The 15,792-nt window shown below is 41.3% G+C and overlaps 1 protein-coding gene across 2 annotated transcripts in view; it reads right to left on the bottom strand.

Moving 5' to 3' along the window:
• Positions 1-823: 823 nt before the first annotated feature.
• SLC7A4 (solute carrier family 7 member 4) overlaps positions 824-15,792 on the bottom strand; it is a 58,569-nt gene continuing 43,600 nt past the window's right edge. For both annotated transcript variants that reach the window (XM_063454611.1, XM_063454613.1), the window contains 2 exons: positions 7,248-7,356; positions 824-2,421 (listed from right to left, as the gene is read on the bottom strand). In XM_063454611.1, coding sequence (XP_063310681.1) covers positions 2,225-2,421; positions 7,248-7,356 — 306 coding nt within the window. In that variant the 3' untranslated portion in view covers positions 824-2,224. The remainder of the gene's footprint in view (positions 2,422-7,247; positions 7,357-15,792) is intronic.

Below are 15,792 nucleotides of genomic sequence, written 5' to 3'. Positions count from 1 at the left end.
CATTTATATATCTTTTAAATATTAAAATGAAGAAGCTTCACCTTTAAAGTTCTCAATTATCCTGCAGAACCGTAGCCAGGCAGCGAGACCATTGCAGACCTCTTATCCAGACCTTGTTGTTTAGATCTATGGAGTCTGTTTTACGGTTCTACTGTCCAGCAAGAATTGATGGGATATTTAAATTACATTCATCAAATCTGATAAGTGGAACTGTTAAATAAAAAGATAGCCATTGCACAGCAGCAAATGGTCCCATTAACAGTTAGGCAGCTGTGCCTTGGGTGCTCTTCGAGAGTTGGACAGGGGTATTAGGAGTTTGCACAGCACGCCCTCACACAGTCAGTACACACTGTATAAATATTGCTCTGTCAAAAGAGGAAGTGCCTATTCTTTGACATCAGATTGGGAAAAGGGGCAGGGTAGCTATTCCTTGCAAATAGGTGTAGTCATAAGAAACAATGTGCAATTAGACAGGTACAGAGTGCCTTCTTACACTAGGACATATGCAATGAACATTGGTTGTTGTGGAGTTTGGAGTGTTACTTAACATTTAGCATTCCGTGGGTGGGCAGCTTAAGCACACAACATCAGAGAGACCAAGGACTAGTATCTTTTCTGCACAGTGGAAAGCAAGAGGTTACCATGCAAATCAGATCGGACGGGTCTCTTCAGAAAGAATTGTTTTTAACGGTTATTCAAAGTATAGTTTTGAATTTAATTATGTTGGATAAAGAAACTTTAAAATCTGCCCAATTACTCTTCAACAAAATTACAATAGCCAAAGCACACCCTTTTAAAAGTGTAAAAAATGCAATCAGCAGTATTTCCACTTATAATAACCAAATTACATTTGGAATGAGGTATTAAAAAAACACTATATGGTCAGCAATACAAACATGTATTCCTGACACTATAGTGCAGGAATCACTGTTTAGATTTCCAGACCCCCCTCTCTGTGGAGTTTAAAGGTAATTTTACTCACCTTTTTTCCCCGCAGGTCTCAATGTGGCTGGCCCTACCTCCATGACTGAGATCATCAACATTGATGATCATAGCCAATCAATGCCTTCCCATCAGAAATGCATTTCTGTGGAGAACCCTGAATGTCTCCATGCATGCTGAAGGCCACTAGTGCTGTAGCCAGCAATGTATACACTGCCTTTTCTCTGAAAACACAGTATTTACAGTTCTAAGGCTGCTGCAACAGGCTATTGACACCAGACTCATTACATTCAGCGGGGGTGGTTCTGGTGTCTATACTGTCCCTTTAAGAGTTAAAATGCTTCTGATATTGTATGTATTACATTTTTTTTCTAGGTCATTTGGTCTTTTAGGGTATAGGACCTTACTATTTAGCATATTTTTCTTTGAGTATTTCTAATTACATGATCCTTGTACTGGTGCACCTCTTATTACTGTATTCTATTACTCTACTTCAAAAGATCAGTCAGATCAGACCAGCTTTGTTGTGGAATAAAATCACTGCATATATACTCTTATTGTAAAATATAGTATGACATTTAGAAACTTAGAATTTGAAAAAAAAAAAAAAAACCCCAAAAAACCATACTTTTATGGTAACCATTAACTTGAATGTTAGAATATTACATAGAAAAGAAGAACCGTAAAATGCGGAGAGAGCAATATTTTCAAACAATTTATTTCTCAGCACTGGGTTGTGAGTACATCTATCACAAAGGTTGGTGGCCCTTAAAAAGCTATTTGAGAAATAAATAAAGGATTTTCACTTTTCGTTTATATATATATATATATATTTATCAATTTAGTGCAGGTCTGCTCATTTATCTTCTGTACATTAATGCTACAATTTTATAAATAATATGCGTAATTCAAACATTATAACATTTGTACAGGAATGCAATGCTTGAAATAAATTGAGAGGTGCGTTGCTCATCCCTCTGGCACTGACACGGTTAAAAGTGTTTTTTGTGCTTTAACAACCCAATTCTTTTAGTTTGTGTTGCCACAACGTTTTCCTATATCCGAATGTTTGTAAAAATTAGATTTTCTGTTTGAGAACAGTTTCAGGACATGGTTATATGGATAATGAACAAGTAACACATCTAAAGCGCTTAAAAAAAATAATTAAAATACGGTTCAGTAGTTCTCTAATTTCTCAGTGCAGATGACAAATTCCATGTGACCCAGATACACTATTACATAGAAGTCCTTTTACTGTAAAGACATTCAGTTTTCAAAGCCATCATCTATTTTGCATTTCATCATCAATAATCTCAGCCCTTCCCATGGAGTCCTGTGTGTTTGGTTGGATCTGCTGAACAGTTTCTTCCATACTGCTGCTTGGAAAGACAACATAACGAGCTGTGACTCCATGACTCTTGGAGTCGTGCAAGTTTTCTTTGCTGTGCCAGATGCCATAACCAAAATACACGATCAGACCTACAAATTTAAAAAAACAAACAAACAAACAAATAAATAAATAAATAAATAAATAATGGAATACATTCATTAGAAATAGGTACATCAATGCATGGTTTCAGAAATTTGCAGAAAACACGTACTTTTTTTTTTAAAATTGATCCTAAGTTATGTTCCTTGTTTATACAGACCTTTTAATGAACCAGTTATGTTATTCATTACTTCAAAATAAATACAATTATATTTTTGGCATTGACCTCTCTTCAAGATGTGAAATTCACACCGTCAATTAAAAAGTGAATTCTTGGGAATTTAAAGTGAATAAAAAAAAAAAAAAAATTGATGGCCCAAACAGCAAAAACTCTGACTCCGCTAAGGTCTACAAACCTCATAAAAAAAAAAAAAAAATATAAGACCACCAGACCCCTAAAGCACTACAGCTCCGTTAGGAACTTTATGTGTTTTTCATTTTACAAGAAGTGCAGATTTAAATAGAAATCTGCACAATTATGCATTTACCGTGTAGCAATCCCCTGGCTGCCAATCAAACAACAGGTCATGTTACTTCCTGGTTTGTTTAGATCAGGGTATATAAACACAAGAGGCAGGGAATTGTTCAGAAAACCTGCCTCACAGAGTCTTCTCATTGAGCTGCATTGGGAAGATTTGATTGGACAGCCACAGAAAGGCTTTGCATTCATAAAATTATAAACTTTGTAATACTTTAAAAAAAAATAAAAATAGGCCTTCTTTGGAATGTTAAATAGGAATAAAATATTAAAAAAAACCATACATTTAATAATTTCTACACACCAAGTGCAACTAAAAAAAACTCAAAATGGATTCACTGATTAGTCCTGATTGTGAATATGTCCTATATGTCTAGGAGTTAAATACATTTTTAGAAGTTTTAAAACAAAATACTTCAAGATTTAATCCTGACCATAATCCCGCAACGAAAACATCTCCTAAATCCATCTCAGAGGGATTCCCTCTTCTGACATCAGCAGAGGGATTGCAGCATGAAAGAGAAAACTACCTCTCGTGCTTCAGCTCCTACACACCGTGATTGTGCTGGGCAAATGGCAAAGCCCAGCACTGATCCAAGAGCAGAGGACAAGTAGGGGGTGATGTCAGCATTACCTATGGGTTAAAATGTGATTAGGATAGAAATATATTAAAATTACATTTAGAGGAAGCTATATTTAGAGTCCCCCTCCCCTAAAACAGCAGTCCTACAGCTGTTGGGCAACATAGATATTTTCTTTTAAGTTCACCTGCCATAGATTGAGTATGGCAACTATATATAGTTCAGCCTCTCTCCTTATAGAAAAACTCAGATACAGCCCAATCAGTTTGGGACTCCTTGGTTGAAAGTTACTATATTAGATTATATTAACTCAAGATCCTGGTATGTCTTTAATATCCTGTCTATGGTTTAACAGTCTATCCTGAAGTGGTAAGGAAGCTATATGTTTCCTTTGACTTCTAATATAATTTTATTTAACTATATAATGCTTGATACATATTTTGTATTAAAATATCAACCTTACATTGTGGCTTCCTCAAGAAAAAAAATTAGCAGTAAAAGGTGAGCTTTTGTGACTCTATATTAATAGTGATGTACCGAACGGTTCGCTGGCGAATAGTTTCTGGCGAACATAGTGTGTTCGTGTTCGCCACGGCGGGCGAACATATGCGCAGTTCGATCCGCCTCCTATTCGTCATCATTGAGTAAACTTTGACCCTGTGCCTCACAGTCAGCAGACACATTCCAGCCAATCAGCAGCAGACCCTCCCTTCTCCTGTACAGCATCCATTTTACATTCATTGTGAAGCTGCATTTTTAGTGAGAGGAGGGACAGTGTAGCTGCTGCTGATTTGAAAGGGAAATTGATAGCTAGGCTAGTGTATTCAGTGTCCACTACAGTCCTGAAGGACTCATCTGATCTCTGCTGTAAGGACAGCACTCCAAAAAGCCATTTTTAGGGCTAGAACATCAGTCTGCTTTTTTCCCTGTGTAATCTAATTGCAGTTGCATGCCAGCCAGCTTCAGTGTCAGGCTCACAGTGGATACTGTGCCCACTTGCCCAGTGCCACCACTCTTATCTGGTGTCACAATAGCTTGCATTTAAAAACCAAATTTTTTTTTAGATTGAATAGCAGTTAGTTGTCTGCAAGCGGGTGTGTCAGGCCTACAGCGTCTACTCTGTCAACCTATGCCAGTGCACAGTGCCACTCATATCTGGTCTCACAGTAGCTTGCACGCATAGTACCACTAATCAAAAAAAAAAAATGACAGGCAGAGGCAGGCCACCCCGCAGGGGCCGTCGTGGTCGTGGTGCTGTGATTCCCTTTTGCCCTAGAATAATGCCCAGTTTTCAGAGGCCACGTACCCTGAACTTGATTCAGGTGATTATTTCTGATGACTTAAAGGTAGGCAGACAATGTAATAGAGCAGCAGGAAATGCTAGCAGAATGCTTGGTTGTATAGGGAGAGGTATTAGCAGTAGAAAGAGGGAAGTGCTCATGCCATTGTACAGAACACTGGTGAGACCTCACTTGGAGTACTGTACACTGTACTGGAGACCCTATCTTCAGAAGGATATTGATATCAAAGAAGGGCTACTAAACTGGTTCATGGATTGCAGGATAAAACTTACCAGGAAAGGTTAAAGGATCTTAACATGTATAGCTTGGAGGAAAGACAAGACAGGGGGGATATGATAGAAACATTTAAATACATAAAGGGAATCAACACAGTAAAGGAGGAGACTATATTTAAACGAAGAAAAACTACCACAACAAGAGGACATAGTCTTAAATTAGATGGACAAAGGTTTAAAAATAATATCAGGAAGTATTACTTTACTGAGAGGGTAGTGGATGCATGGAATAGCCTTCCAGCTGAAGTGGTAGAGGTTAACACAGTAAAGGAGTTTAAGCATGCGTGGGATAGGCATAAGGCTATCCTAACTATAAGATAAGGCCAGGGACTAGATGGGCCGAATGGTTCTTATCTGCCGACACATTCTATGTTTCTATGACATAGTTGACTGGCTAACACAGGACACCCAATCTTCTACAGCTTCCACTCGGAACCTTGACGCACCATCCTCCTCCAGCTTAGCTTCAGGCACCTCTCAAGATACCACTCACCTGCCTGCCGCCACCACCAACACTAGCACCACAGCCGCTTCACTTTATCTGTCAGAGGAGTGATTTACACATCCGTTTGAAGAAATGAGTGATGCGCAACCATTATTTCCAGAGGATGTAGATAACAGGGATATGTCTCAGTCAGGCAGCATTACACACATGGACGTAAGGTGTGAGGATGATTATGTTGTACCCGCTGCTGCTTCCTTTGCTAAGTTGTCAGATACAAGTGAAGTGGTTGATGATGACGTTGCGTCCATGGATGTCACGTGGGTGCCCGCTCGGAAAGAAGAAGAACAGGGCGAAAGTTCAGATGGGGAGACAGAGAGGAGGAAGAGACGAGTTGGAAGCAGGGGGAGGTCGTCGCAAGGAGCTAGTGGCACAGTCAGACAGCATGCATCGACATCCGGGGTCAGCCCGACAGCACGTCAATCAACGCATGCTGTGTCCACCACCAGAATGCCGTCATTGCAGAGCTCAGCAGTGTGGAATTTTTTTTGTGTGTCTGCCTCTGACAACAGCGATGCCATTTGCAACCTGTTCCAAAAGAAACTGAGTCGTGGGAAGTCCAACACCCACCTAGGTACAACTGCTTTGCGTAGGCACATCACAAACGCTTCCTTTAATTTTAATATCCCTGTCCTAATCAGCTGAGAGGAAGATGCTTTACTCATTGGTGATGCGGACATGGGTATTAGCCAAAAAAAGAAAATTACGGTATGTATTTAAACACTTTTTGTTTCGATAACCTTCGGATAAAATGGACAGCTTTGGGAAAAAAAAAAAAAAAAAAAAAAAAGCAGTGTTGCAGAATCTTTTCATCTTGGGTATTTTGATGCAAAGATAACATATCTAATATTCATTTCTCAGTTAAGTGCAAACACTATATTGTTAATGCCAGTAATATATTTAGAAAACAAACATAATAGTGCAGTGCATTTAACCCCTTAAGGACCAAACTTCTGGAATAAAAGGGAATTAAGGGGTTAAATACTCCATGACTAGCTATGATCCGGGTCTTAAAGGATCACAATAGGATCAGGAACACAAACATGTATTCCTGACCCTTTAGTGTTAAAACCACCATCTAGCCCCCCTGGGCCCCTCATGCCTCCATAAATATAGCAAAATCTTACTTGTATTTAAGCCTGAAGGTGTAACTCTGCATGTTGTTAGTTTAAAAAAAAACAAACAAAAAAAACAGTCTGCTGACATCATTAGAAGTGGTAGCCCGATTCAATCACAATGCTTCCCCATAGGATTGGCTGAGACTGACAAAGAGGCAGATCAGGGGCAGAGCCAGCATGATTCAAACACAGCCCTGGCCAATCAGCATCTCCTCATAGAGATGAACTGAATCAATGAATCTCTATGAGGAAAGTTCAGTGTCTGCATGCAGAGGGAGGAGACACTGAATGTTTGGATGCATTTTAGGCAGCCATGACCCAGGAAGGCTCTCCAACAGCTACCTGAGGAGCGGCCAATGAAGTTATCACTAGACTGTAATGTAAACACTGCATTTTCTCTGAAAAGACAGTGTTTACAGCAAAAAGCCTGAAGGTAATGATTCTACTCACCAGAACAAATTCAATAAGCTGTAGTTGATCTGGTGACTATATTGTCCCATTTAAATGGGGATAAAACAAAAAACAAAAACAAAAAAACTAACACAAAAAGAGGCAACTTACCAAGAGCTAACCACACCATAAATCGAATCCATGTCATGTAGTTCAGTTTAAGCATGAGATATACATTCAAAAGTATACTCGTAGCAGGAATCAGTGGGACTAATGGGACCTGGAAAATGAAAACAACAGAATAGGTTTGTAAAAACATGCCCATGTCAATATTAACCAACTCTAATTAACAGACAGGTTAGATGATTAATCAACAGTTGAATATTGCTGGAACTTAACTGGATAGGGAAAGAGATTGATATTTTAGATCTGGACTTTGTTTATGGTAATTTAGGTCCATTTAGCTCATATTACCACCCTTTAGAGCACAATTAACCATAAGGCAACATTAAGCAGTTTACCAAATCTGGGATATTCTACTAGCAGCTCCCAGTAAAATGCAAGTAAGTAAAAATGATAGAGAAACAATTGCATTTTACTGAGAGCTGCTGACAGAACATCCATTGAAGATAGGCTCTAAACTCTGCAGCCTTTTAAAAGGCAAGTCCCTACTTCTACAATTAAGCGCAGCACTCACACTTCATATATTAGGTAGGGGTGTATCACCTTAATATACGGTGCATATTTGGTATAGTATTTATTTGGCGAGTTATTTGGAGTGTCCATAGAGTGATTACAGCTGCTGTACAAAAAATAAAAATCACTTAAATAATAAATAAGCGCCACACATTTCACACTAGTTTTCAATTTTTCTTAACATTAGGCAGTTGCCCAGGGCCCAGGTGTTAGATTGGGGTCTCTTGCCCCATTCACCATCTCTATGTGGTGAATGAAGGGGGGAGGGGGGGGGGGTTAGGGGGGAGAGCCCAACAAACGGGTTACCCGCCTAGAGCGTTGCGAGACACTCCGCACCAATACACCTTTAATGCATTTGATTCATTTTGGCCTCAATATGTTTTAATTTTTGTTTTTGCACGCTCAATTCTTTAAAGTTTTTGGACACAAAAGTATGCTCGCAGTCTCAGCCCCAACAGCACTGAGCGATTTGCTTTTTATTCACAACCTGGCTGCAGTCAGTCAGAGAGACTTTAAACAAGTAGTCACAGCCGTACTATAGGTCTCCCTTGGTATCCTCCTTTTAATGCAGGATTCTTTGTAGTTCAGATCACTCAGTGGCTGGGCTGTCTACATATGTTTGATCTAATATATATATCTATCAATCTCTTATAAAATAAAATAACTTGAGAATTATTGTAATGTGTTGGGAGACTGGAACAAAACACACAAAATATAACACTTTAATGCAGGGCCGGCCCAAAACATTGTGCTGCCTGGGTCCAAGGATGATATGCTGCCTGTCACCAAAACACACCCATATCCATTATGTTATGCAGTGTATGTAGTGAACTTTTGTGTAGTGGATAAATAATTTGTAAATACACAAAAGGATTAGCACTTGACTTTATATATACTTATCTGTGGTATATCGAGCAGAGCAGTGCGCACCGCGGTTCAGGAACTTATGTTTCCTGTACCGGCCGAACTGAAAGGAAGTGCTCACTGAGAGAGCACTTCCGGTCAGTCCATTCGGGTACAGGAGACAATCTCTTGTACTGCGGTGCACACTGCTCCGCTCTGCCACGCTACCAGGAGACACACCAGGGAGCGGGGACCAAGGAGGGGAGAGAGAGAGGGGCACACTATGGGATGAGGGGGAAGGGGGGGTTGGAAAGGAACACTATGGGACAAGGAAGGGGGGGAGAGAGGAATATTAAGGAAGAACACTAAGGTACAGGGGAGGGGTGGGAAAAGGAACACTGGGGTAGGGGGGGAACCACTAAAAGAGAAGGGAAAGGAACAGGGGAGGCGGAAAGTTTCTACCGCACATATTTAGGCCCAAACACACTGCATCCACTACACAAACACACACACACACACACACACACACACACACACTGCATCCACTACACAAACAAGGACCTCCAAGGTAATATTTTCAGAAATATTACCTGTGCCGCGCACTACAGCAGAAAAGCAGCAGGAGATGAGAGAGGTCAATGCGTGGCTGAAGTCTTGGTGCAGGAAAGAGGGGTTTGGGTTGTTAGAGCACTGGGCCAATTTTGCGCTTGGGTACAACCTGTATAGTCATGATGGATTGCACCTAAATGGAAGAGGGTCTGCTGTGCTGGGGGATAGGATGGCTAGAATGTTGGAGGAGATGTTAAACTAGTAGTAGGGGGGTAGGGTACAAACAATATAGAAAATGGAGATAGGATAGAAAGGAGATGGGTTTTAGCTCAGGTATAGGGGGGGGTGGAGATGGGGGGGAGGGGAAGCTCAGAACAGAGGAGGTATGTAATATTGATGAAAATTCACAAAAAGTACAAATGACTCATGATAATATTAAATGTATGCTTACTAATGCAAGAAGCCTATATAACAAAATGAGGGAACTAGAGGCAATAGCATACACTGAACGATATGATATAATGGGCATAACAGAAACATGGTGAGATGAGACACATGACCAAGGACGTATTAGCCGCGAGGTATAAAAGGCATTCCTAGCATTCCTAAAGGTAAGGAGGCGGGGGGGTTAAATTAAAAAAATTTAAAAAGTGAGTGTGTGTAGCGGAGGCCTGATATTCCACGGGTTAACTCCACTATAGATCCCAGTGAGACTCAGGAACAAGCAGTAAAAACGCCATGAAGCAGTAATTCCAGCAAATCACGTAATCCAAGAATATCCCCATACAGATCCCAATGACTGGACGACACACAGCATCAGGAGCAGAACTGACTTTTAATCCACACAGTCTCCTTATAAAGCATTCTCCCATGCAAGGGAAGGATTCACATTAATTAGGACAGTATCCAATAGTATGACCGTTAATTAGGACAGTATCCAATAGTATGACCGTTAATTAGGACAGTATCCAATAGTATGACACATCTCCTCCCCTCAGTATGACACTTAATCTCATTACACATACTGTAGTTTCCCCCCAGTTCTGAATGTACCCTAAAACAAGTAGTTACAATAATCCTGGGGGTACCCCTGGTAGCCCTGATCTGGGTGACTAACATATCCAAAAATCACCCAGATCAGCCCAGGGGTTCGGGAGTTAGGTGGAGGGTATAATTTGACCGACCGCACACGAGATGGTATCCGAAAAGAGTTCCATAGGTCATTTTGGCCCTGCGGTCGGTCTTCGTTCGGGAGGTAAAATACACATTAAATACTGCCATCCACGATTAATCTTGGATTCGCATGAATCCCCTTGTTCGGTACTTTGAAACTACCGAACGGGAGACTGATTAGCCTTCCCGTTCGTGAGTTACGGAGCTATGGAGGTCTCAGCGGTGTTCGGGTAATCGAGTGTCCGATTTGAGTTCCAGACACTCGACGACCAAACACCGCTGAGATTTTCGTGCGTAAGATGGCCGCCGACACGTGTTCGTATCCCGAACAGCGGCCACCCAGATACCGCACTAAAGTACCAATTAACCTGCGGTTAGAGAAGTGTGAACGATTAATAAGGTACACACTTCTCTCTGAGGTGGTCTATTGGTTCGGTAGTTTACATTCGTATGGAGTGGCTGGCAGGAAGAGTTTACTTACTTTTCCTGCAGCTCCTGTCAGCTCCCTCCTCCTCCGCGCCGGTCCAGTCAGCTCCCTTCTCCTCCAGTGTAAGTCTCGCGAGAGCCACGGGGTCAGAGCGTTGCCACGGCTGCGAGACTTACAGTGGAGGAGAAGGGAGCTGACCGAAGCTGCAGGAAAGGTAAGTAAACTCTTCCTGCCAGCCTCCCTCCTGCACAGCCCATCCACTGGACCACCAGGGAATGAGAGCCCCTCTCCCTGGCCATGTATCAAGCAGGGAGGGGGGGCGAAAAAAATCTACATAAAAATGTAAATAATAATAAAAACAATTAATATTAAAATAAAATCAAAAAAATGCCCACCCCCCACCAAGGCTCTGCATCACACACACACACTGCATTCATTATATAAACACACACACACTGTAAATAAATATTCAATTAATATAATTTTTTTTAGGATCTAATTTTATTTAGAAATGTACCAGTAGCTGCTGCATTTCTCACCCTAGGCTTATACTCGAGTCAGTTTTTTTGGGTAAAATTAGGGGCCTCGGCTTATATTCGGGTCGGCTTATACTCGAGTATATACGGTAATTAAAAAAAACAATTTCAATAATAGGGCAGCTCTACAACATATCGACTGGCATAAAGTCCTTAGTGAAAAACCACTGAGGATAAATGGAAAATATTGGAATGGTACATTTCTCAGTATGTACCATTGGGTAATAAATATAAAAAAACAAAGTGAAACCATTGTGGCTTAGTAGAGAAGTAAAACGAGATAAAAAAAAAAAAAATAAGAAAAGAGCATTTAAAGCATTAAAAAAAATGAAAAAAAATGAAAGTGGCTAAACTAGAAAATGAGAAATTGATAGCAAAAGAATGCAAAACAACATTTTAAACATTCTAAACAACATTTTCTTCAGTATAGATTAATGAGGATCATATGGCAAGAGATATGCAAATGATTGCTGAAAAAAAACAACCTACTGATAACTTGTGATTGGATGACTTGAGACAAGGTGCTACAGCAGTTAAAGAAAATGTATGTAAATAACATTGCGGAGCCTGATGTTATTCACCCACGAGTACTTAAGGAGCCAAGTGGGGAAATAAGTGAACCTCTGTATTTAATTTTTCAAGATTCTTGTGTTTCAGGTATAGTACCGGATTGGAGGAAGTCCTTCCAGGAAATCCTTGCCTGGAAATTATAGACCTGTGAGCATAACTTCTGTGACTGGGAAAATATATTTGAAGGGCTAATAAGGGATAATATTCATGAATTCATTGGGAAGAACTTTGTTTTTAGCAATAATCAGCATGGTTTTATGAAATATAGGTCATGTCAAACTAACCTAATTGCATTCTACAAATAAGTAAGTAGAAGTATAGATCAGGGTGTTGCAGTGATCTACTTGGAGATTTGGCCAAGGCATTTGATTTGGTTCCTCACAATAGGTTAGTCTTCAAACTAAAAGAAATTGGTCTAGATTAATATTCTTGTACTTGGGTAGAACATTGGCTTACGGATAGAGTACAACAAGTTGTCATTAATGGTAAATTTTCAGGATGGACAAAAGTGGTAAGTGGTGTCCCTCAGGGTTCTGTTTTGGGACTGCTTCTACTTAACATTTATAAATTATCTTGATAAAGGCATTGAAAGCCATGTTTCAGTGTTTGCAGATGACACAAAACTTTGTAAAGTAATAAAATGTGAGTAGGATATTCCTTTGCTGCAAAGCGATTTGGATAGATTGGGGGAATGGGCACTAAAATGGCAAATTAAATTTAATGTAGAGAAATGCAAAGTTATGCATTTCGGGGTCAAGAATGCCCCATCAACTTACACCTTAAATGGTAGTGAACTAGGGACAACCACACACGACTAGGATTTGGGAATTGTTATAGACAACAAATTAGGCAGCAATATGCAATGTCAATCTGCAGTTGTTAAGGCCAGTAAAGTTTTGTCATGTATAAATAGGGGCATATATTAACGGGATGAAAATATAAGTTTGCCTCTTTATAAATTGCTAGTAAGACCACAACTGGAATATGCTGTGCAATTTTGAGCACCTGTTCTAAAGAAAGATATCATGGCACTAGAAAAAATGCAGAGACGAGCTACAAAATTAATAAAAGGAATGGAGCATTTTAGTTATGAAGAAAGGTTAAAAAATGTAAATCTCTTTAGTTTGGAAAAACGGTGCCTCAGAGGGGATATAATAACATTATACAAATATATTCGGGGCCAGTACAAACCATTATCTGGAAATCTATTCATAAACAGGGTTATACATAGGACACAAGGTCACGCATTTAGGCTGGAAGAAAGGAGATTTCATCGAAGGCAAAGAAAAGTTTGGAATATGGAATTCTCTGCCTGAAGAGGTGGTTTTATCCTCTTCATACAGATGTTTAAACTGCAATTGGATAAATACTTGCAAAAACAAAACATACAGGGATATCATTTATAATTAGTGGGGTAATAGCTGGTTGATCCAAGGAGACATCTGACTGCTATTTTGGGGTCAAGAAGGAGTTTTTCCCAAGTTTGTTGCAAAATTGGAAGCACTTCAGACTAGGTTTTTAGCCTTCTTTTAAGTACGCTCCCGTACTCAAACAATTCGGTATTCAAACAAAAATATATTTGAGAAAAAAAATAAAAAGTCTCGGTATGAGAACAAAATCACACAGCATTAAACTCTATGGTTCCACTTATAAAACTCGTTGGTAGGACGCATCGGTCTCCTAGCACTAGACAAAGCGAACAGAGCTCCATTCTGTCGGTAAACAGAGCTGAAGTTACATTTTCATTTCATTTACATTGTGTTCAGGGCCGGATTAACATAGGGGCTCTTGGAGCTGCAGCTCCAGGCCCTGGCCCAGGCCCATTTAAAAAAAAATTAAAAAAAAATTTCTACTACTCTTAGGTTTGCCACCTGACTGGTATTTTACTGGCACGGCCGGTATTTGAGGCTGCCTGGCCATGCCGGTATTGCAGTAATACCAACAATACAAATGCAGGTATTTTTCTCAGAATAAATGAGAAAATAAATAGATTACTCTGCAATACCAGCACCGGCCAGTAGGGGTCACTTTGTGTGGAGAGAGGCAGGGTTAGGAAGTTACAGCATATCCCTGCCTCTCTCTACTACTCACTGATCCTTGGGGGAGTAGCAACACAGCACAGAGTCCAGACAGTAGCTCTACAGCTCAGATAAGTGAGGGATGGGGGGGAAAGGCAGCAGGGACACATGGGGACACTGAGACACTAGGGGACACAGACACATGGGGACACAGACACTGGGAGACCTGTGAACATTGAGACACTAGGGGACAGATGGGAACACAGACACTAAGGGACACAGACACTAGTGGACACTGAGACACTAGGACACAGACACTGGGAGACCTGGGAACACTGAGACACTTGAGGACACTGGAAAACATGGGGACACAGACACATGGGGATGCTGAGACATATGGGGATATTGGGAGACACAGACACGGAGACACTATGTCCCCATGTCTCCCAGTGTCCCTAGTGTCTCAGTGTCCCCAAGTCTCCCAGTGTCTGTGTCCCATGTCTCTGTGTGCCTAGTGACCCCATGTGTCCCTATATGTCCCAGTTTCCCTTACGTCTATGTCCACAACTGTCCCCAAGTGTCTGTCTCCCAGTGTCTGTGTTCCTAGTGTCCCCTAGTCTGCCAGTGTCCCCTAGTCTGCCAGTGTCCCCTAGTCTGCCAGTGTCCCCTAGTCTGCCAGTGTCCCCTAGTCTGCCAGTGTCCCCTAGTCTGCCAGTGTCCCCTAGTCTGCCAGTGTCCCCTAGTCTGCCAGTGTCCCCTAGTCTGCCAGTGTCCCCTAGTCTGCCAGTGTCCCCTAGTCTGCCAGTGTCCCCTAGTCTGCCAGTGTCCCCTAGTCTGCCAGTGTCCCCTAGTCTGCCAGTGTCCCCTAGTCTGCCAGTGTCCCCTAGTCTGCCAGTGTCCCCTAGTCTGCCAGTGTCCCCTAGTCTGCCAGTGTCCCCTAGTCTGCCAGTGTCCCCTAGTCTGCCAGTGTCCCCTAGTCTGCCAGTGTCTCCTAGTCTGCCAGTGTCCTAGTCTCCCAGTGTCTGTGTTCCCATGTCTCTGTGTCCCTAGTGTCTTAGTGTCCCCAAATGTTTCAGTTTCCCCATGTCTCACAGTGTTTGTGTCCCTAGTGTCTGTGTCCCCATTTCTCCCAGTTTCCCTAAATGTCTCAGTGTCCCCCTGTCTCCCAGTCCCCGGGTCTCTTAGTGTCCCCAGTATCCTAGTGACATGAGGACACACTGAGACATTGGGACACTGGGAGACTAGGCGACACTGAGACACTGTGATACATAGGGACACTGAGACACTAGGTGACTTGCGAGACTGAGACACTGGGAGACAGGGAGACACTGGGAGCAATCCATCTATACAGCAGAATCAAACTGAGTAGTTTGTTGGTGATTTTACAGAATTTTCTCTGATGTCACTCCTTGTGATTTACATCATGTGATGTCACGCATTACTAATTAATTATACAAATGATTAAGGCTGGTATTTTTTTCCAAGAAAGGTGGCAACCTTAACTAACTACTCTTCACGTACTCTTGCTTAAAGGAGCACTATAGGGTTAGGAACACAATCATGTATTTCTGACACTATTATGTTAAAACCACCACCCTGGCCCCTTCTTGCCTCCCTAAATATAGTAAAATATTACTTGTATTCAAATCTGCAGCTGCTGGCTCTGCCTCTGAACTGACTGTCTGCTGAGATCATCAGAAGTGGTGGTCTGAGCAAATTACAATACTTCCCCATAGGATTGGCCGAGACTGTCAACTAGGCAGATCAGGGGCAGAGCCAGCACAAGTCCAACATAGCCCTGGCCAATCAGCATCTCCTCATAACAATAAATTGAATCAATGCATTCCTATGAGGAAAGTTCAGCGTCTGCATGGAGAGGGTGGAGACACTGAATGGCAGTGCTG

The sequence above is a fragment of the Pelobates fuscus genome, chromosome 5, assembly GCF_036172605.1.
Source record: "Pelobates fuscus isolate aPelFus1 chromosome 5, aPelFus1.pri, whole genome shotgun sequence".
Lineage (NCBI taxonomy): Eukaryota > Metazoa > Chordata > Amphibia > Anura > Pelobatidae > Pelobates > Pelobates fuscus.
Note: the sequence above shows the minus strand (reverse complement) of the source record. Positions and strands in the feature narration are given on the sequence as shown.